General features: G+C 45.4%; 1 protein-coding gene across 2 annotated transcripts in view; it reads right to left on the bottom strand.

Annotated features, from left to right (window-relative positions):
- Positions 1–22,612, bottom strand: part of MSH2 (mutS homolog 2) — a 98,267-nt gene that overhangs the window by 5,526 nt on the left and 70,129 nt on the right. For both annotated transcript variants that reach the window (XM_066611882.1, XM_066611883.1), the window contains exons 9-13: positions 16,957–17,080; positions 13,904–14,054; positions 12,779–12,876; positions 2,723–2,968; positions 264–468 (exon numbers count right to left, since the gene is read on the bottom strand). In XM_066611882.1, the coding sequence (XP_066467979.1) occupies positions 264–468; positions 2,723–2,968; positions 12,779–12,876; positions 13,904–14,054; positions 16,957–17,080 (824 nt within the window). The remainder of the gene's footprint in view (positions 1–263; positions 469–2,722; positions 2,969–12,778; positions 12,877–13,903; positions 14,055–16,956; positions 17,081–22,612) is intronic.

The raw sequence follows: 22,612 nt of genomic DNA, 5'->3' as shown, positions 1-22,612 counted from the left end.
AGGGGTGTTACCCAAACATGATTTTTAAAAGAGAAGCAGCAAGAGTCTTTAAGAAGTACAGCAACAGCTAAGACAGAAATCGTGTTCAACTTTGATCCAAAATGCAGGCCCAGCATTCTTCAGCCAGGATAAACAATTTGTCCTGGGATTTGGACCCTACAGCATCAAGAGTGCAAAGCTAGCAAAAATAAACCAGGCGTTACTTGTACAGCCAAACATCATCTTCTCATGCACATGCAGCAAAAGCCAAAAGAACTTCTTACTGAAGGATAGTTGCAGTTTCCAACATTTCAGCCATGAAAGTAGAGACACCTTTCAGTTGACTATCTCCAGCTCCTACTCGAGCCATAATACGATCAACAATAGTCACTTCTGCAGATTCACATGGCACAAAACATCCAATCTGGGCCATAAGAACAATCACTCCAGTCTGGCGAATGTAGGTTGATTTCCCTCCCATGTTTGGTCCTGCAGAGAAAGTATTATCAAGAAGTAAAACAGTACAGGTATCTTAGGCACTCATTTGAACGTTTTCCAGCAACCTAAAATAAAAATGTTGCTGTCGTTACAGCAGAAAAGAAGCATTCAATCCCTCTTTGAACAAACTTTTCAACCATGGTCAATCACTTCCTGCAAATATTTCTAAGGGGAAATATTGTGTGACAGTGGTTAACTGTGGAATGTCACTCATTTCACTTTAGGAACATGAAACATCTTAAATAGTTGGGTTGATTGCAACATGTTTCTATCACCTGCCAAGACTTGGTCAGCAACTAATTTTTACTATAGGTCACTTTTAGGACTGAATAAGAGTTGAAGGGCCATCAGCCTGAGACTCTCCCACTGACCAACATGTTCACGTGAATCGGGGCACAGATAAAGGGCTCTTCTCAGCATGTAACAGCATCAGTTGTTCTGAGACAGCCCTTCTCTTTTCAAGCATATCAGCAGGTCACTCCCATTCGCCTTGTCTTGGCTCATACATAGACGTGACCAGCTGACATGCCTAAGGACAAAATTCTGACAAAGCCTCTGCCGAGGTTCACAATGAGGAACCTCATTGCTTATGTTCTGGCTTGAAGCTGCTAACTCACATCATGAATGAATCCTGTTGACTCACATTATGGATAGGATACAGACCAAATTTATCTGAGCACCACCTTTCAGGCTGAAGCCTTCCAAGACAAGATACATACAAATAAAAGTAAGAAATCACCAGCTAAGAGCAGCCCCTGGTTACTCCTCTTCTTTCTTCTGCAGCAGATCTAAGCAGAAAACAGAGGCACCAGTCCTTGTGCCAGCCCAGGTGTTCTGATGACTGCTGCTTCTGAGGCAGCCTCTAGGAGTAAATGGGACTAGGGCCCTAGCTGCATAGCCCTAGGCTCTGGGAGCTTTGATTAGTCAGGTCAGGCAAGTATGCATGGGGGTGTACTCACACTACCAAGGAGCCTGTTCATCTCTTCAAACCGGAAAAAATCCATCAGAATTGAACAAGTTGATATCAAAAGGTTCCCTCATCTGAAACTGTCAATGTGATGTCTAGTTAGTAGCAGATGCAAGTGATGTTATCTGTGAAATGGACTCCATAAAATACAGAGACACTCTCCATTTCACCTTATAAGTGAGAATGAAAAAGGCCTCATACTAATCAGAAGAACTCCACTGGATAGCATTTTGTAGGCCTAAGGGTGGCAGAAAGAAAAGCCACCTTTGCTGCCATTATCACCACAGAGAAGGCTCAATAATGAGCTCTTACCTCCATTCAGTCAGACTTGGCACAAGTCTTCCTCTACCATCTCTCAAGCAGTCTTCCCAACTACTGATTTCATTGTCAAAAGGTATGTGAAAGACCACTGAACTGTTCTGAGTGTGACTGGCAAAATGGCACTGAGAAACAATTGCATCAATAGCCCAAGTCTTTTCTGCATTCCAGAGGTCAACCAAGGCCACAACAGAATCGTCAGCTCTTCAACAGAAGAATCCTGCACAGCCATCAGGAATCATCTGGATCCATAAATCTCTGGACCATCCTAAGAGGCTTTCCATTCTAGCAGATGTTAGAAACCATCTTGAGCTTAAACCCCACCAGGTAATATCTGACCATGACAAAAGCTGTTAACCTCCTCTACCTCCAGATTATCTTCCTGCTCAGCAGACAAAACCAGATGCAGAGTGTGCCCTACTGAATGCATTTGGGGTGCTACTATTCATAAAAGAGTGAGAGGGAAAGAGAAACAAGTAACATGAATAAGAAAACCAGAACGGGATGGGGAGTATGCTCCAGACTTTCTTCACTATAAAACACAGCCATCCCTGCAACCACAGTCACTCCATGCTTACTGTTTCTTCTGTATATCATGAAAAATACCCCCACAAGTTTGTCTGTTGAGCCAACTGTGCCACATGCTCCAAACACTCCTCACAACTGAAAGCTGATACATTCGGCTCACTTGAAAATGCTGCGTCTCCCTGCTAGCCCACCTATATGCTCCCCACCTAGCCCACCTACATAATCGAAAGCAAACACCCACCTACATGCAATTACCAATCTGAAGAAAATTTTATATGCTCTTCTTGGCTGTTTTGAGACTTACATACAGATTAGTTGTAAAGCACTTTCATTGCTTTTCACACACCCACATCCACCCACACACCCACCCACACACCCTTCAAAAGACCGGGGGAGGGGGGAATGAACATGGAATCTCAACAGAGTCTTTACCAGTAATAATATGGAACATCTGCTTGTCCTTCTCAAAGGTCGCATCATTTGGGATGAAGGCAATGTCATCTTGAGTTTCAATGCAGGGGTGTCTTGCACCTTTCAGCACAATCCTCCCTTTGCCCTTTTCCAGAATCACTGGGCGTACATATGGAGTTGGTGCCCCATTTGACACATAAGCAAAACTGACATAGGCATCCAGTTGAGCTATAATATCATTCAGGAACATGATAGGCTCCTTATAGCCTGTTGGAAAAAAAGTACAGTTTCATGCAGGTTTCCACAAACAGAAGTTCAAGAGGCATCTCCTGCCTGTCCAGCATCCTCTTCTATGAATATTCATCTTTTCAGCACATCATTAGCATTTCATGCTGATTAGATATCAAGTTATTTGTGGGCAGGAACTGGGGATATTTCTATTGGGCATAGACGTGCAAAAAAACAACAACCAGACACTCATTAGCAACAGAATATGCAATTGAGAGACTGCTGCCGATAATGGTAATTAACCCTTCTAAGATGTGTCCAAGTACATGGAAAAATGTATTAGATACCAATGTTTTGTAAATTCTGGTAAGAGTAATTCAATACAGGAATAGCAAATATGACCACAATCCACAACACATATTTATTAATCTATAACTGGCAACAGTGTAGCTAAGGGCGGCAGGAGGTACACTGCCTGGGTACCACGCCTTGAGGGTGTGCAAACCTGCACCCCCAACAGCAGACCCAAGGCAAAAAACAAGCAGACTTCTGAGGCTGAGGGAGACCAAGCACAGCCTCCCCAGGCCTCAGAAGGCATACTGGATGGTTTAGAAAGGCGCATACAGTTTCCAAGAAAACCAGAAGTGCCTTTCTAAGGCTTCTGGGAGGATTTGAGGCCCAGGGAGGCCGCATGCAACCTCAGAAGGCATCCCAGACATGGTGTGTGTAGCATCCCAGGGGTTATTAAAAAACTTGTGCCTCGTGTGCCAGATAGCTTAGCTATGCCACTGAACAATGGTTCCCAAACACTTTAAATAAGCACAGTGGTGATACAGTGTGGCTAGACAGTATGCATGCCCAACCTGGCTAGGCACTTTGACTCAGTTCAGATGCTAGGAGAACAAGCTAGGAACAAGCCCTAAGCTGCATCATCCAGAGTCATGAGTTACTTCCTAGTTTTTGGCAAGCCATACTTTACCATGACTTCTAAACTTGCAAACTATAGCTTTCGCCTGTTCTGCCAACCAGGATCAAAGCCCAGTTTACTGGTTCAATGTATTATTTTGTCAAAATCCCAGGAAACAAATATTTACTCTGACCATCTTGGAGGAGGGGGAAGAGAGAAAAAAACATGCAAGCCAGAGGCTCTTTTTACATTCCTCCTTGCAGTGCCACATCACAGTTTGCATTATGTTTGAACCAAGCCATTGCTAGCTGTGCACACCACTTTTGCATGTAGTTAATTCTGAATTGAGCATAATGCCATTAGGCTCCAAGTCAGCATTTTAACTGACTAGCACTCGACACCTGTTGAGACACTCAGGATTCTGCTGTTTAGTGCTGAATCACAAAGCAGGATGCCATTTGGGAGGTTAGAAAGTTCATTCCATAAATATACACCAAGGAAATCTCTTTAGTGGTTTTTAGAACTCCCACTGGAAAGTTTTTCACTTCAATCTATTGCCACCTCATTGCACAGCTAAATAGAAACTGGAAAAAGCTACATTCAATTAAGGGCTCAATCATATCCAACTTTCCAGTGCCAGTGCAACTGCAATGCAGCCCTGAGGAAAGAAAACAAACGTTCCCTTATCTGGAAGAGGCCTCCATGACTGTTCTACTATAGGATGCAGTGCAACCCTCGCTGGCATGGCTGCACCGGTGCTGGAAAATTGGATAGAATATGGCCCCAAGTCTTCCATATTGCTGGTTCTAGCACTGACTACAAAAATAAGTGGGCAAGTCAGGGTTGGAAAAAAAAATCTATCAAACTTTTTGGTTGGTGATGTTAGATTATGGCATCTTTCCTTCCCAAGCATTCCAATTTATTTGTGTAGCTTCCCAGCCATGCATTTTGCTATACAATGACAGACTTAATACCTACTTTGCAAGTAAGTTTGGCCAGATGCTCAGAGACCAGTTTCTACACAGGTAAAGGTTATTGGGAAAATAACTGTTAGATACCACTCTAGAAGGAGATGTTGGGATGGGAGGAGAGGGAGAGAGAGGACTTAACTACAATACTAAAATACCCAGACAGCTTTTAATGTGCTCACTGAGGTGTTCACAATATTGCTACCCTTACCAAAAATATCAAGGCACATTATGCCTTAGCATAATGCAGTGGCCAAATGAGATGAAGGGTTGAAGATTTGTGATGTGTCCTCCCCATCTCTTAGAAAGCTGTGGGGGAAACTTAAGTCTTGAGTTCACCCTAAAATGACAAGTAGTAACTTCTGTGTGGGTATGAGAGATGTACATCAGGGAAATGGCTAAACACTCTTCTCCCAGCACTATGGTCCTAATCCAATCCCCACCACCACCACCTGCCTAAGATGCTTTCACACACACACAGTGAGACATATGCTCACAGATCACTATCTGATCTAGTTTGGCCTATAGGCAGACGTGTCCCAGATTCAAATTCCCATTCAGCTATGACGTTTAATAGCTGACCTTGCCCCAACCTCACAATCAAAACTGCACACTTAACTTGCAGGGTTACTGTGAGATAAAAGTGGGGACTCACGTTTGGCATGCTCGTGATACTTAAAGGAAAGGATAGGATAAAAATGCAAAATTACTATTAACTTCTGAACCTGTATAGTGATGGGATAAACATATATTTAGCAATAGTTTCAAGCAACCAAGAAGGAACCAATGGCAAAGGGACAATTACTATTGCAGAAATTGCACGTGTGTTGGCAACCTTCAGTCTCGAAAGACTATGGTATCGCGCTCTGAATGGTGGTTCTGGAACAGCGTCTAGTGTGGCTGAAAAGGCCAATCTGGGAGTGACAATCCCTTCCGCACTGGGAGCAAGTGCAGTCTGTCCCTGGTCTGTCTCCCTGGCTATGGGCCTTCGTTCTTTGCCTCTTTGCCTCAGACTGTTGGCAAAGTGTCTCTTCAAACTGGAAAGGCCATGCTGCACTGCCTGCCTCCAAGCGGGCCGCTCAGAGGCCTGGGTTTCCCACCTGTTGAGGTCCAATCCTAAGGCCTTCAGATCCCTCTTGCAGATGTCCTTGTATCGCAGCTGTGGTCTACCTGTAGGGCGCTTTCCTTACACGAGTTCTCCATAGAGGAGATCCTTTGGGATCCGGCCATCATCCATTCTCACAACATGACCAAGCCAACGCAGGCGTCTCTGTTTCAGCAGTGCATACATGCTAGGGATTCCAGCACGTTCCAGGACTGTGTTGTTTGGAACTTTGTCCTGCCAGGTGATGCCGAAGATGCATCGGAGGCAGCGCATGTGGAAAGCATTCAGTTTCCTCTCCTGTTGTGAGCGAAGAGTCCATGACTCGCTGCAGTACAGAAGTGTACTCAGGACGCAAGCTCTGTAGACCTGGATCTTGGTATGTTCCGTCAGCTTCTTGTTGGACCAGACTCTCTTTGTGAGTCTGGAAAACGTGGTAGCTGCTTTACCGATGCGCTTGTTTAGCTCGGTATCGAGAGAAAGAGTGTCAGAGATCGTTGAGCCAAGGTACACAAAGTCATGGACAACCTCCAGTTCATGCGCAGAGATTGTAATGCAGGGAGGTGAGTCCACATCCTGAACCATGACCTGTGTTTTCTTCAGGCTGATTGTCAGTCCAAAATCTTGGCAGGCCTTGCTAAAACGATCCATGAGCTGCTGGAGATCTTTGGCAGAGTGAGTAGTGACAGCTGCATCATCGGCAAAGAGGAAGTCACGCAGACATTTCAGCTGGACATTGTCAGTCTGGAGAGGTTGAAGAGCTTTCCGTCTGATCTGGTCCGGAGATAGATGCCTTCTGTTACAGTTCCAAAGGCCTGCTTCAGCAGGACAGCGAAGAAAATCCCAAACAAGGTTGGCGCAAGAACACAGCCCTGCTTCATTCCGCTTCAGATGTCAAAGGGGTCTGATGTGGAGCCATCAAAGACAACAGTGCCCTTCATGTCCTTGTGGAAAGATCTGATGATGCTGAGGAGCTTGGGTAGACATCCAATCTTGGGGAGAATCTTGAAGAGGCCGTCTCTGCTGACCAGGTCAAAAGCCTTCATGAGATCTATGAAGGCTATAAAGAGTGGCTGTCATTGTTCCCTGCATTTCTCCTGCAGTTGTCTAAGGGAAAATACCATATCGATGGTGGACCTGCTGGCTCGGAATCCACACTGCGATTCTGGATAGACGCTCTCTGCAAGTACCTGGAGCCTCTTTAGTGCAACTCGGGCAAACAGCTTTCCTACAATGCTAAGGAGAGAGATGCCACGGTAGTTGTTGCAGTCACCCCTGTCACCTTTGTTCTTGTACAGCGTGATGATATTTGCATCCCTCATGTCTTGAGGTACCCCACCTTCTCTCCAGCAAAGACAGAGGATTTCATGCAGCTCAGTGAAGATGATCTCTTTGCAGCACTTTAGGACTTCAGCAGGGATGCTGTCTTTTCCAGGTGCCTTGCCAAAGGCAAGGGAGTCCAGGGCCACGTGAAGTTCTGCTAGGGTTGGTTCACTGTCAAGCTCTTCCAGCAAAGGCAGGCACTCAATGTTGTTCAGTGCTTCTTCGGTGACTACATTTTCTCTGGAATATAGCTCAGAGTAGTGCTGTACCCAGCGTTCGATCTGCTGTGTATGATCCTGGATGACCTCGCCTGCGGCAGACTTCAGAGGGGCAATTTTCTTCTTTGTTGGACCTAGGACCTGCTTGATACCATCATACATCTCCTTGATGTTGCCTGTGTCAGCTGCTATCTGTATCTCGGAACAGAGCTAGAGCCAGTAGTCATTAGCACATCTCCTGGCAGTCTGTTGGACTTTGCTGCGAGCAGCTCGGAGGACCTGCAGGTTGCGCTCACTGGGACAGGCCTTGTATGCTGCTTGAGCTCTCCTCTTTTCCTCAATGACTGGTGTCAACTCCTCAGAGTGGGCTTCAAACCAGTCTGCCGCTTTGTTGGTCTTCTTGCTGAATATGGACAAGGTGGTGCTGTAAACGGTATTCTTGAAATGTTCCCATCTCTTGGATGCATTTGCGTCGGCCGGACCTGGGAGACATTCCTCAAGCGCTTGTGCAAATTCCTCTACTTTTCTCTGATCCCCGGTCTTGCTGGTATCAATGCGAGGTCTTCCTTCCTTTTTCGTGTGATACAGAAATTGTACACATTTGTCAGCAATTCATACGCTGAATGAATTAATGGCAGATAACGGCTCCCCCAAGCTATTTACGTGGATAAGCAGCATAACATGCAAACATAAAATTCAGGCTACATTACTCAAACATTCTACTAGATGCTTAAGGATTTGTTAAATTTTGTCTCCTTTAGTTTTCACCCTTAGTGAAATCAAATGTGTGTGCAATGGTATTTGCTTAAATTCATCCCACGGGAACTTTCTCCTACCCTCCTCTTCTTTGGTGTCTTCCCCACTGTTTTAATGTCAAATGTGAATTCTTCAGGACAGTGACTAGATTTTTGCTTATGTTGCTCTGTAAAGCACTATGCACCTCTTCCACAACAATAAGCACAAAATCTAATCAAAGAAACCTAGACAATTCTAAAACTTAAATATACACCAGAGCATCAACAAATGAAGAATGAAAAGACTAAATTGGTACAATCAATCTGCTAATTTACAAAGCAGAATAAAAATAGAAATTTGAAACACTGAAACAGCCTTTTCATTAGAGCTGTCCCTAGTGAAATAGTTTCAGCACTGTCTAAATTTCCTGAATCTTTCTTGATTCAACACAAAACAGACACCATACTCTTCATGTTTTCTTCCATTACAAGCTGTCTGCCTGTAATATCTCACCACACAGGATAAGGGACTTGGGTACACATCACTACAAACTGTGAAATCCCCCAAACCACAGGCTAAGGTGCTACATCATTATGGCTTGCTTTATGAGGACAACAGCTACCACAGGAATCATGAAAAGGAACAAATACAATCAATATATTCCTATAAAGACTGAAACATGAAATCATGGTAATAAAGAAAAGAATTGTGTAGGGTCAGATATTGTCTGAAAATCTATCATTGCAGAACAAGGCAAACAGAATCCATTTCTCAAAATGTTTGCTTGCTGTCTGTTACACATACATAAGCTAATTTGGCAATAACAAAAGGAGAAATGTAGGCCAATCAACGCATAGCAGTTGCTCCAACAGAGATAGATCTTAAGTCATGTAACTTAATGGTGATTTTCAAAGTGAGCCCAAGCACATTTATTCTCCCCCATTAAAAAGCCCCTCTGCTTGTAAAATGTACATTACTAAAATATGAGAGTTAGGACAGACAGAAGAAAATATTTCTTTACCCAGTGTGTAATTAGTTTGTGGAACTCTTTGCCACAGGAAGTAGTGATGGCATCTTGCCTGGATGTGAGGGGATTGGACAAATTTCTGGAGGAAAGGTTCATTACAGGTTACAAGTCATAGTAGGTATGTACAAGCTCTTGGTTTTAGAGGCAGGCTGCCTCTGATTGCCAGAAGCAGGGGAGGGCACCAGGACGCAGATTGTGCCTGTTGTCTTGTGTGCTCCCTGGGGCATTTGGTAGGCCACTGTGAGATACAGGAAGCTGGACTAGATGGGCCTTTGGCCTGAACCAGCAGGGCTCTTCTTATGTTCTTTATGTCTTTAATGAATTTATACCCTGCTTTATTTATATCCTGCGTTGGCTCGGTCATGTCGTGAGAATGGATAATGGCCGGATCCCAAAGGATCTCCTCTATGGAGAACTCGTGCAAGGAAAGCGCCCTACAGGTAGACCACCACTGCGATACAAGGACATCTGCAAGAGGGATCTGAAGGCCTTAGGAGTGGACCTCAACAGATGGGAAACCCTGGCCTCTGAGTGGCCCGCTTGGAGGCAGGCAGTGCAGCATGGCCTTTCCCAGTTTGAAGAGACACTTGGCCAACAGTCTGAGGCAAAGAGGCAAAGAAGGAAGGCCCATAGCCAGGGAGACAGACCAGGGACAGACTGCACTTGCTCCCGGTGTGGAAGGGATTGTCACTCCCGAATCGGCCTTTTCAGCCACACTAGACGCTGTTCCAGAACCACCATTCAGAGCGCGATCCCATTGTCTCTCGAGTCTGAAGGTTGCCAACACACATGTACAATTTGAGAAGAGAAATGCCAATCGCCTGCTCCTGTATTTGAGGAAAAAGACTGCGACCAAGCCCAATCCTAGACATGTCTACTCAGAAGTAAGCCCCACTATAGTCAATGGATCTTACTCCCAGGTAAGTGTGGGTAGGATTGTGGCCCATCGCCCTTCCTCTGAAAGGCAGAAGGCAACGCAGGAAGGGTCACTTTGGGGAGTTGTAGGCAAACTGTGGCAAGGAAAAGGGACTTCCAAGGACTCTTTTCAGCCAACCAGTCCTTAGCTTGGTGCCCTCAGCAGACTCGCTCACTACATACCACCTAGCCCACCTCTGGCTCCCTCCTTCTCACTCACTCCACAGCTCCCACCTCCTGGCTCCTCCAGGCTTCTCTGGCTGCCCAATCAGCACGCAAGCAGGCAACCACCACCTTAGTGCTCAACCCTATGCATGTCTACTCAGAAATAAGCCCCATTATAGTCAATGGGGATTACTCCCAGGTAAGTGTGTATAGGATTGGGGGCCCAACGCCCTGCCTCTGAAAGGCAAAAGGCAACGCAGTGAGGGTCGCTTTGGGGAGTTGAACCATGGCAAGGAAAGGGACTTGCAAGGACCCTTTTCAGTCAGCCAGCTTGATGTCCTCAGCAGACTCATACCTGCTTACCTGCTTCTGGCTCACTCCTTCTCACTCATTCCGCAGCTCCCACCTCCTGCAGCCCTTCCCTGCACCTTCCCTGGCTGCCCAATCAGCACGTAGGCAGGCAACAACCGCCCTAGTGCCCAACCCTATGCATGTCTACTCAGAAGTAAGCCCCATAATAGTCAATGGGGCTCAGGAAATTGAGGATAAGGTTGCAGCCTTAGTCGTGCTCAGCAGCACCCGCGACCAGCCCCTTCGCTGTCTGCTCCCTTGCTTGTGTTGCCTGCCGCATGAGTCTCAAAGCAGTCGCTTCTTCCACACACGGGCACGTGGTTGCTGCCTGCTTCCTCTGATCTCGCGGCACAACCGAGGTAGCCTTGCAGCACACTAGTGTGCCATGGCACAGCGGTTGAAAACCGATGGTCTAGGTTCTCACTGTTCTTTCCAAAGTGATGAGAGATAAAGCTGCCATTTGCAAATGAAGAAAACCAAATCTTGAGTGCGATGGGGAGAATTTGAGAACTGTGGAAAAGTGAAACCACAGGTATGGATCCAATGGATACAGGTTCATACCTGTATTTATAAAGCTAAGTGCTGTACAAATTTCAGGGGGAAAAAACAACAGAGTGCTGTTTGGGAGTGCATCTCAACATTTCTGCATGGGCAACTGATGGGAAGGATGAATGTAGAATCAAGCTTCCACTAGGACACTAGTACCAGTGCATACCACTATGTAGCGTTTTTGCAGCCTGCTCCAAACCACTTTCACTTGGAAGCAAGTCTTCCTGATTACAGTGTTCAGCTGCAAGTAAACAGATGTATGACTACAACCTGAATCTGCAAAATGCTTGCTAATTCCCCTAGTTGTCTTTACTACTATCTTCTGAGTAGGGGAGCATTTCAACTTTGTAGACTTGGAACCAAGTATGAAAGCTGACCATCAGCTCATGCTCTTTCCTCCAGACTGGTACGTGTCAGCATTCCAAAGAAAAGTCTGTTTTAATCAGTGCATTTTTGTTTAAAAAAAAAAGTGCAGGAACTCACAACTTGTTAATCTTTTATTTATTTATTTATTTATAAACCATTTTTTATCGGAGAAATAAGTAATATGATACAACTAGACGTAGTCAATAACTACACACACGCACACACACGCGCATACGTCCATCCCATGTGAGCTCCCTGATAGCAAAAGCACTCCTGCCACAGCTGGAGTGAAACACCCCATTTTTTTTAGGTGGGGAGGTGCTCCATTGGGCTACAGGAAACTTTCTCCATTGGGCTATAGGAAAGCCTATAGTTAAAGTGTTCAGAGCTAATATATAAGGTCTTGAGCCCAGCTGGTGGCCATCAGCGCCTCAAGTATTAGTTCCAAACACTCTGAGCCTAAGAGCTCTTATGGCTCAATTGCTAAAGTGCTGGTCTGTGGAGCCAGAGGCTAGGGGTTCAAATCCCTATGAGGAATAATTTTTTTTTCTTTTTCTTTTTTTAGGTGGGGAGGTGCTCCATGGCTGCAAAATATAAAGGTTGGTTGCCAGTTGCCAAAAGGGGGGACAGTTGAGGTTGCAAAACTCCTCAAAGTTCAGTCCCAGGCAGGCTTTTTTTTTTTACCTTTTTTTTTTTTAAGTCCCAGGTAGGACTTAACCCACAGTTAAGCTCCTGGAGTGAGCCCCCTGCTGGAGGCTGTGGGTTAAGTCCTACCTGGAACTTAAAAAATAAAAGGAAAAAAATTTATTCTTCATAGGGATTTGAACCCTTAGCTTCTGGCTCCACAGACCAGCACTTTAGCAATTGAGCCATAAGAGCTCTTAGGCTCAAAGTGTTTGGAACTAATACTTGAGGCGCTGATGGCCACCAGCTGGGCTCAAGACCTCATATATTAGTTCTGAACACTTTAACTATAGGCTTTCCTATAGCCCAATGGAGAGAGTGCTGGGCTGTGGAACAAAAGGTTGGAGGTTCGAATCCCTCCCTAGCCAGCAGTGTGGGGCGGGAGCAGAGCAGGGAGGGGGAAAAGGTGGGGGCGGAGAGGAGGGGGGAAAAAAGGTGCCGGAACACCGTTCTGGTGCGTTCCATTACAAAAAAAGCCCTGGTTTTAATATTATCTGAACACATCTAGCCACTTCAGGTTTTATTCCAGTCTTCCTTACCTGCTGAAATTTTGATGATTTCTTGAGCAATTGTATCCTGCGATGCTTCATACTTTTCTTTGGTCTTCCCATATTCTTCATTGAGCTCTTTCAGGTTACTGCACATGAACAAAAAAAAAAAGTTTCCAGCTATTTGCTTAGTTTGATTTTCCATCATCATCATGAGGGATTATAATTAATTATGATTCCACATGACTTACCTGAGCCTTGGGTCACATGCAAGGAGAGGAAGCTTTATATGCCTGCTTTTAGTTTAGAACAAACCAGGATTGGATGTGATATACAAACCCAGCAAAATCTGGCTTGTTCTCAGCAGAGTTTATGAATAATTCAGAATATGAAACTGGACTCTTGGCTTCTTCCTTCCTATAAGAAGGACTTTCTGTGTTCAGATGTCAAGGCAAATCCTAGTTTGCTCTAAACTAGTTCTGGTAGCTTAAAACTTCCTTTCTACATCTGCACAAGGCGGGGCAGGGGAAGAAGATGCAAGGCTCAAGAATACCACATGGAACCATAATTAAACCCATGGCTGTGCAGCTGTTCACTAGGCTAGAGGGTACTTTCACTATTGTGGTATACTGAGGCAGAGGCATGCCCAAGAGCAACTTGTGCATTTCACATACTTGTTGTAGAAAGTCAGAATTTCTTACCTGATAATTCTAGTTCTGGGGAAGGAAGGGTGGCATTCCTGCTGTTGGCTTGAGGATCTGGTGGCCTTGGACAAGAACCTTTCCAGACCCATGCACAATATGCTTAAGAAGGTCTCTCCGGCCGCAGCCTTCACAACTAACTCCTCATGGAGTCCATGCAGTCCAGTGCCAGGGCTATCACAGGTAATGTGGTAGCAAAGAACAACATCTGGCTCCACCACTGGGTCATGGACCAGTGCTCCCAGGCATGCCTAGTAGCCACCCCCTTCAAAGGTTCCAAGCTTTTTGGTCAAGCCCTGGACCCTCTGCTGGTGGAAAGTAGGGACAAGCGCAAGGTGCTTCCTACATCCCACAAGGAGAACAGCAAGCCGGGTAGATCCAACCAGTCCTTTTGGACCCACCACCCAGCCTTCAGACCCAGGGATTCCTCTAACCAAAAATCAAAACGGGCCAAGTTCAGAAACATTTCACATACTTGTTGTAGAATTTCACTCCATTCTTCTGGGTCTCCAACATGTGGTATTTCTGATTGTTCCGCAGAATCCTTTCTTCCCTGTAAGTAATTCGGAAATAATGCCCAAACTGTGCATTGCACTCTAACTTGATGCTCTTGCCAGCCTCCAAACCTGTTCCATAGCAGAGAAAATAAAATGCACGACTGACTACAGCATTATAAACACACAAATCACATTTTCATTATCTCCACTCAGTGACTCAAATGTCTCTCTTGGCTGGGTTTTGCAGCTTGATACTGTAGCAGGCCACCTACTGAGAAGTTAACTCATAGTCACAGGGTTTGGAAGATGTCCCAGCACCTAGCTGGTTAGATGAAAGAGTGCTAAGGGTGAGAGTTGAGCTATACTTTTCTACAACCAAAATTAGAAATAGGAGATGTTTTAAAAGTGATAATATTGTACAATCTAATGTTATCTAAGATAAAGGACATTCAAATATTAAATTACTTGTATTCTACCTTTTCTGATCAATGGCTGGCATAAAGCAGCCAACACAAAAATAGACAAAATGAAGTATTTTTAAGAATATTTATATACCACTTAAATTACCTTAACATAATACAGGTGAATATCGCTTTACAATGTTCCAACCAGCGACAGGTCACATATGCAATGGTCCATTGCCGATCACTGCTCTCCCCCCAAGACTCCAGAGCTGAGGCAAGCTATGCCCCCCTTGCCTCCAGGGGCTTTTCTGAATCCTGCAGAGGCTCAGAATGACGGAAAAGGTAAAAAAAAAATCACAACTACCGGTTTCCTCAGGTCTCAGACAGCCCTATAAGGCAAAAAAAAGTCAATTCCAGTTTCCTGAGGAAACCGGAAGTTTGTGTTTTTTTGTTTTTGTTTTTTTTGCCTTTACGGTCATTCTGAGTCTCGCAGAGGCCACAAGTGGCCACTAAGGTGCTCAAAAAAGTCCGCAGAGGTGAGGGGAGCACAGCAGTTCTGGAACTTTGAAAATGTGACATCGTTTAACATCTGTGTCATTTGACGATGGGGAGGTGCAGGAACACATCCTTGTCATTAAGCAATGCACACCTGTACTTTAAGCAGCAATAAAAATACACAAGTTTCACTGAGTAACATACTACTTTTAAAAGGTCTTTAAAACCTTAAAAGTTTTAAAGATTTTAAACCTTAAAGGTTTTAAAAGAGTTTTCAGATGCTGCTTAAAGTGGCAGAAGAGAGAGCTTGCCACATCTTCGTGGGAGGACGATACCTCCCATTAAAGAACTTTTGAATGCTGAAGAGCAACAATTTTCAACCACTGTGCCACAGCACCGGTGTGCTGCAAATGGTTCACAGTTGTGCAATGGGAACTTGAGGGAGGGTCATTTATTAGTAGGGTCATTGGGGGATGTGAGCAACTATCAGCAGAACGGTGTGCCTTTCTAAATTGTCAAAAAACTTATGGTGTGCATTGACAATTTTAATGCCTTGTCAGTGTGCCATGAGATGAAAACTGAAAATTGCTGCTGTAGAAGTTTCTAAAAATAGAAAAAATCTACAATGCCCCCCAAGTTCACAAAGGTACTGACATTTTTTAAGCTTCTCTCGTGGATTGAGAACTGGTTGCAGGCCAGGAAGCAGAGAGTGGGTGTCAATGGGCAATTTTCACAATGGAAAGAGGTGAAAAGCGGTGTGCCCCAAGGATCTGTCCTGGGACCGGTGCTTTTCAACCTCTTCATAAATGACCTGGAGACAGGAGTGAGCAGTGAGGTGGCTAAGTTTGCAGATGACACCAAACTTTTCCAAGTGGTGAAGACCAGAAGTGATTGTGAGGAGCTCCTGAAGGATTTCTCCAGACTGGCAGAATGGGCAGCAAAATGGCAGATGCACTTCAATGTTAGTAAGTGTAAAGTCATGCACATTGGGGCAAAAAATCAAAACTTTAGATATAGGCTGATGGGTTCTGAGCTGTCTGTGACAGATCAGGAGAGAGATCTTGGGGTGGTGGTGGGCAGGTTGATGAAAGTGTCGACCCAATGTGCGGCGGCAGTGAAGAAGGCCAATTCTATGCTTGGGATCATTAGGAAGGGTATTGAGAACAAAACAGCTAGTATTATAATGCCGTTGTACAAATCTATGGTAAGGCCACATCTGGAGTATTGTGTCCAGTTCTGGTCGCCGCATCTCAAAAAAGACATAGTGGAAATGGGAAAGGTGCAAAAGAGAGCGACTAAGATGATTACGGGGCTGGGGCACTTTCCTTATGAGGAAAGGCTACGGCGTTTGGGCCTCTTCAGCCTAGAAAAGAGACGCCTGAGGGGGGACATGATTGAGACATACAAAATTATGCAGGGCATAGACAGAGTGGATAGGGAGATGCTCTTTACACTCTCACATAATACCAGAACCAGGGGACATCTACTAAAATTGAGTGTTGGGTGGGTTAGGACAGACAAAAGAAAATATTTCTTTACTCAGCGTGTGGTCGGTCTGTGGAACTCCTTGCCACAGGATGTGGTCCTTGCGTCTAGCCTAGACGCCTTTAAAAGGGGATTGGACAAGTTACTGGAGGAAAAATCCATTACGGGTTACAAGCCATGATGTGTATGCGCAACCTCCTGATTTTAGAAATGGGCTATGTCAGAATGCCAGATGCAAGGGAGGGCACCAGGATGAGGTCTCTTGTTATCTGGTGTGCTCCCTGGGGCATTTGGTGGGCCACTGTGAGATACAGGAAGCTGGACTAGATGGGCCTATGGCCTGATCCAGTGGGGCTGTTCTTAAGAACATGTTCTTATGTAAGCTTTATACATAAATTATGAGTAGACACCAGAATATAACCAACAAGTCCCTGAAGTTATGCATCACTGGGAAGTGAGCAAATCTGTCCTTCCACGGACATATCCACTGTTCCTGAACTCCTCAATGAGGAACAACCTCAATGAGCTTCTGACTGATTTAAAAACAGCATAGCTTTACATTTCAACCTGTGAGAATGTGAAGCATCTTGAACATAAGCACACAGATTAGAGGCAACAATGCAACAGAAAGCTCCACCCGAACCTACTTAGCTCTTTGGCTGCAGTCTTTAGCACATCCCGCATTTTTTCCTCTATTGCATTCATCTCCTCTCTCAACTTAGCCAAGACTGGGTCATAGGACGGTTTCACAAGGTATTCATGGTTTTCCACCTGGAATACAAATAATTTCTATTAAACATTTTAAATCAGCCATCATATTTGGCGGCCATTTTTATTGCACAAAAATTAAGCATTCAAAACTAGTCACAATAGATTCAACAATTTCTTCAGGTACAAATTCATTAATGAATATGGTAGTTTTTGATTCATTAAACCTAGGTGCTCCGAGGCTTAAACTGCCGAGGCTGCCACAGGTCTGCTTGGAGGGAGGAGACTTGTTCTTTTCCCTCAGGGAAAACCCCAGGCCCCACAATGGGCTTCATTCATGGCATAGGCTCCCTCACCAGGAAGTTGCTTGATGACTAACAAGGCTATCCGTATCTCTGAAACTAGACATGATAGGGCAAAACAGATGACATTTTTGGAATCAGCATCTCCAAAAATATGCAGGATCAGGTCTAATTTTTAAGACATCAAAATGTGTTGGCCTATGAAATCAGAACATTCGAGAGAGTGCTAGCTAGACCAGATCCTCTTTTCCTCAATGTACTAGTGATGCCACTGAGGAGTTGTCAGATGCCACACCACACATTACATTCAAGAACAACTCAAGGTATCAGCTTTCACTGCAATACAATCTCAAATTTTCTGCATCAAGGGTGGGTAAAAGGCAGGTGAGGATCCACTGCTAGACTTCCAGATTATTTGAAGTTGATTGCAAGAATCCAACACCAAATTATTTTACAATAGCAACAACAAGGAGTCAGTTCTCTCTCCTAAATTGAGTTGTTTGAATCTTGAATCTGTAGTAACTCATATATGAATTTGCCCTTGTATGTTCAAGTTCTCAGTGCACGGTTAATTGGCTGCAGAAGGAAACTGGGAGTCATGCTCGGCTAGAACCTATCCTCTGTGTTGAACTGCAAGCTCAACACAGAGGTTGTCAAGTCTGTGCTGGCAAAATAGCTGGCGCAGACTTGAGAAGCCCATTGTGGGGCCTGGGGTTTTCCCTGAGGGAAAAGAACAAGTCTCCTCTCTCCAAGCAGACCTGTGGCAGCCTCGGAAGTGCCACAGCGGTAGCCATTTTGGTGGCACCGCACCCGGCGGCACCGCTGAATATAGGACTGGGCTGTGGGTCTGTCCCAAGTCAATCATTCTGCATCTGGTTCTGGTTGGTGTGCATAGGGGTTCTACTGAGAAAAAAATAGAAGGTCTACAAGCTTGAAATTGCTCACACCTACTCTACATGAGGAGAGCATGAGAAAGTATTAAAATAAATGACTCCCCTATTTTTATAAAAGACAAGTGCAGCTAGAATATTTTGTGCACAATATTGGAAACTACAGATATTCCTTCATTAGAAGAATGGTGGACAAGAAGTTATGGACTTTGCACAAATGGATAAACTTACAACATTACTTAAAGTGAAATCAACATAAAATTTTAGGAAGAACTGGAAATCAATTATTGACTTTCTGCATTGGGAAGAGAATATTAACGAGTTGCAGATTTAAAGATTAGGTTGAAAAGAACAGAGAATATTAATCTGAAATGGAATACTTATAACGAGAAGATGAGCTGTTGGAGATAACGTATATATTAATAATATTAGAAATTAACTTTATTAAGCTATTAAGCTCTAAGTAATTAGAACATTCTACTTTGCCTGTGCTACACTATTAGAGGTATTTTCTGCACTTTTTAAATGTATCTTTAATGTTTTTTTTACTGTCTTTTTATTTTTGCTATTATAAATAAACAGAACACGTAAACAAAAAATAAAGGCCCCGTGACCGCAGTGGCAGCACAACTGTTCTGATCACGTCATCGCCATCACCCTGCCACTTACAGGGACAGAGGCAGGGCTTCTCGGTCTGGTGGGTTGCAACCCACCAGTTTGAGAACCCTTGCCCTAGAACAGCGTTTTTCAACCACTGTGCCGTGGCATACTAGTGTGCCGCAAGGCTGCCTCAGCTGTGCTGTGAGATCAGAGCAGACAGGCAGCAGCCAAGCACACGAGGGAAGCAGCTGCTTTGAGCCTTACACGCAGCAGAAGGAGCAGGCAGCCGCGAAGGGGTTGGTTGCGACTGCTTTGCACCTCCTGCTGTCGCTTGCTGCTGAGCAAGACGAAGGTTGCAACCTGATCCTGATTTACCTGGGAGTAAGCCCCACTGACTATTATGGGGCTTACTTCTGAGTAGACATGCCTAGGCTTGGGCATTAAGTCCTTGCCTCCTCTGCGTGCTGATTGGGCAGAGAAGCTTGGAGGTGCCGGTGGGTGGAGGGAGTGAGTGAGAACGAGGGAGCCAGGAGCAGGCAAGCAGGTATGAAGTGGGTGAGTCTGCTGAGGCTACCAGCCTAAGAACTGGTTGGCTCAAAGGGTCCTGGAAAGTCTTTTTTCCTTGCCACAGTTTGCCTGCAACTTCCCAAAGCGACCCTTCCCTGCATTGCCTTTTAGGGGATCTCCATCTTACCTGGGAGTAAGCCCCATTGACTATAATGGGGCTTACTTCTGAGTAGAAATGCCTAGGATTGGGCTTTTGGTCACACTTTTTTTCCCTTAAAAACAGGAGCAGGCAATTTGCACTTCTCCCCAACCCACTCCCTCCCACAGGCACACTGCCCCCCCCCAAATCTCATAATTGCAGCCAGCACCTCTCTTACTATCCCTCCCTTCACTCCTCCGCACTTTCCAAAGGTTCAGAATCACTTGCTTCAAGTTCTCTCTTCCCCCCACTCCAGCTGAATCCTGTAGTTTCACTCATGTCTCTTCATTGCCCCTCACCCCACAGCTCTCCTTTGTGCTCAATCTGATCTCCCTTTGCCAGCACTTTCTCACATTATTATTGTTGGCAACCTTCGGTCTCGGAAGACTATGGTATCACACTCTGGATGGTGGTTCTGGCACAGCGTCTAGTGTAGCTGAAAAGGCCGATTCGGGAGTGACAATCCCTTCCACACTGGGAGCAAGGGCAGTCTGTCCCTGGTCTGTCTCCCTGGCTATGGGCCTTCCTTCTTTGCCTCAGACTGTTGGCCAAGTGTCTCTTCAAACTGGGAAAGGCCATGCTGCACAGGCTGCCTCCGAGCGGGCCGCTCAGAGGCCAGGGTTTCCCACTTGTTGAGGTCCACTCCTAAGGCCTTCAGATCCCTCCTGCAGATGTCCTTGTACCGCAGCTGTGGTCTACCTGTAGGGTGCTTTCCTTGCATGAGTTCTCCATAGAGGAGATCCTTTGGGATCCGGCCATCATCCATTCTCACGACATGACCAAGCCAACGCAGGCGTCTCTGTTTCACCAGTGCATACATGCTAGGAATTCCAGCACGTTCCAGGACTGTGTTGTTTGGAACTTTGTCCTGCCAGGTGATGCCGAGGATGCGTCGGAGGCAGCGCATGTGGAAAGCGTTCAGTTTCCTCTCCTGTTGTGAGCGAAGAGTCCATGACTCACTGCAGTACACAAGTGTACTCAGGACGCAAGCTCTATAGACCTGGATCTTGGTATGTTCCGTCAGCTTCTTGTTGGACCAGATTCTCTTTGTGAGTCTGGAAAACGTGGTAGTTGCTTTACCGATGCGCTTGTTTAGCTCGGTATGGAGAGAAAGAGTGTCGGAGATCGTTGAGCCAAGGTACACAAAGTCATGGACAACCTTCAGTTCATGTGCAGAGATTGTAATGCAGGGAGGTGAGTCCACATCCTGAACCATGACCTGTGTTTTCTTCAGGCTGATTGTCAGTCCAAAATCTTGGCAGGTCTTGCTAAAACAATCCATGAGCTGCTGGAGATCTTTGGCAGAGTGGGTAGTGACAGCTGCATCGTCGGCAAAGAGGAAGTCACGCAGACATTTCAGCTGAACCTTGGACTTTTCTCTCAGTCTGCAGAGGTTGAAGAGCTTTCCGTCTGATCTGGAGATAGATGCCTTCTGTTGCAGTTCCAAAGGCATGCTTCAGCAGGACAGCGAAGAAAATCCCAAACAAGGTTGGCGCAAGAACACAGCCCTGCTTCACTCCGCTTCGGATGTCAAAGGGGTCTGATGTGGAGCCATCAAAGACAACAGTGCCTTTCTTGTCCTTGTGGAAAGATCTGATGATGCTGAGGAGCCTGGGTGGACATCCAATCTTGGGGAGAATCTTGAAGAGGCCGTCTCTGCTGACCAGGTCAAAAGCCTTCGTGAGATCTATGAAGGCTATAAAGAGTGGCTGTCGTTGTTCCCTGCATTTCTCCTGCAGTTGTCTAAGGGAGAATACCATATCAGTGGTGGACCTGTTGGCTTGGAATCCGCACTGCAATTCTGGATAGACGCTCTCTGCAAGTACCTGGAGCCTCTTTAGTGCAACTCGGGCAAACAGCTTTCCTACTACGCTAAGGAGAGAGATGCCGCGGTAGTTGCTGCAGTCACCCCTGTCGCCTTTGTCTTGTATAGTGTGATGATGTTTGCGTCCCTCATGTCTTGAGGTACTCCACCTTCTCTCCGGCAAAGACAGAGGATTTCATGCAGCTCAGTGACGATGAACACTTTGCAGCACTTTAGGACTTCAGCAGGGATGCTGTCTTTTCCAGGTGCCTTGCCAAAGGCAAGGGAGTCCAGGACCACGTGAAGTTCTGCTAGGGTTGGTTCACTGTCAAGCTCCTCCAACACAGACAGGCACTCAACGTTGTTCAGCGCTTCTTCAGGTTCAGAATCACTTGCTTCAAGTTCTCTCTTCCCCCCACTCCAGCTGAATCCTGTAGTTTCACTCATGTCTCTTCATTGCCCCTCACCCCACAGCTCTCCTATGTGCTCAATCTGACCTCTCTTTGCCAGCACTTTCTCACATAACACTTTAATATCATTTTTCATCCTTTTCACAATCACATATACTTTCCTCTCCAAGCTTCTTGTTTTTGTCATGTAATAATATAATTGTATTAATTATATTAACAATTAATTGTAATGTAGTGATTTAATGTAAGTAAAAAACTCATAGTGTGTCCTGACAATTTTAGTGCCTTGTCGGTGTGCCGTGAGCTAAAAAAGGTTGAAAATGGCTGCCCTAGAGAGTTGATGCCAATAGTACAAAGATGGTATTCAGTTTGATCACTGTCTCCAAACTGCAGCCCACAGTGCACCGGGATTATTGTTCCAGGCATGGCACGGGTAAAGCCTTACTGTTGTGCCCCACAGCCACTGAGCATCATGCCTGATCGTCGCACAGAGTCGCATCAGGCAGCTGCTTCCACTGCATGTTGCCCTAGAACAGGGGTGTCCAAAGACTTTGGCAGGAGGGCCACATCATCTCTCTGACACTGTGTCGGGGGCCGGGGGGGGATTAATTTACATTTAAAATTTGAATAAATTTACATAAATGAATATATTAAAGATGAACTTATATGAATGAATGAAGGTCTTGCAATAGCTCAAGGCTATAAAAGGCCTTGTACAAAGCAAGACTGGCCTTTCCTTTGCTGCCTCTGCTGCATCACAGATGTGAAACTGCAAGCAGTGGTAGGAGCCCTCATCCCACAGCTCAGTTGAGAGGTCAAACAGTTGACTTCATGCTAAGAGTAGTTGCGTCGGGCCAGTGCAGGCTCCAACAAATCTCCGGAG

The sequence above is a fragment of the Tiliqua scincoides genome, chromosome 1, assembly GCF_035046505.1.
Source record: "Tiliqua scincoides isolate rTilSci1 chromosome 1, rTilSci1.hap2, whole genome shotgun sequence".
NCBI classification, from domain to species: Eukaryota; Metazoa; Chordata; class Lepidosauria; order Squamata; family Scincidae; genus Tiliqua; species Tiliqua scincoides.
The sequence above is the reverse complement of the archived record's forward strand: the minus strand, read 5'-3'. Positions and strand labels throughout refer to the sequence as shown.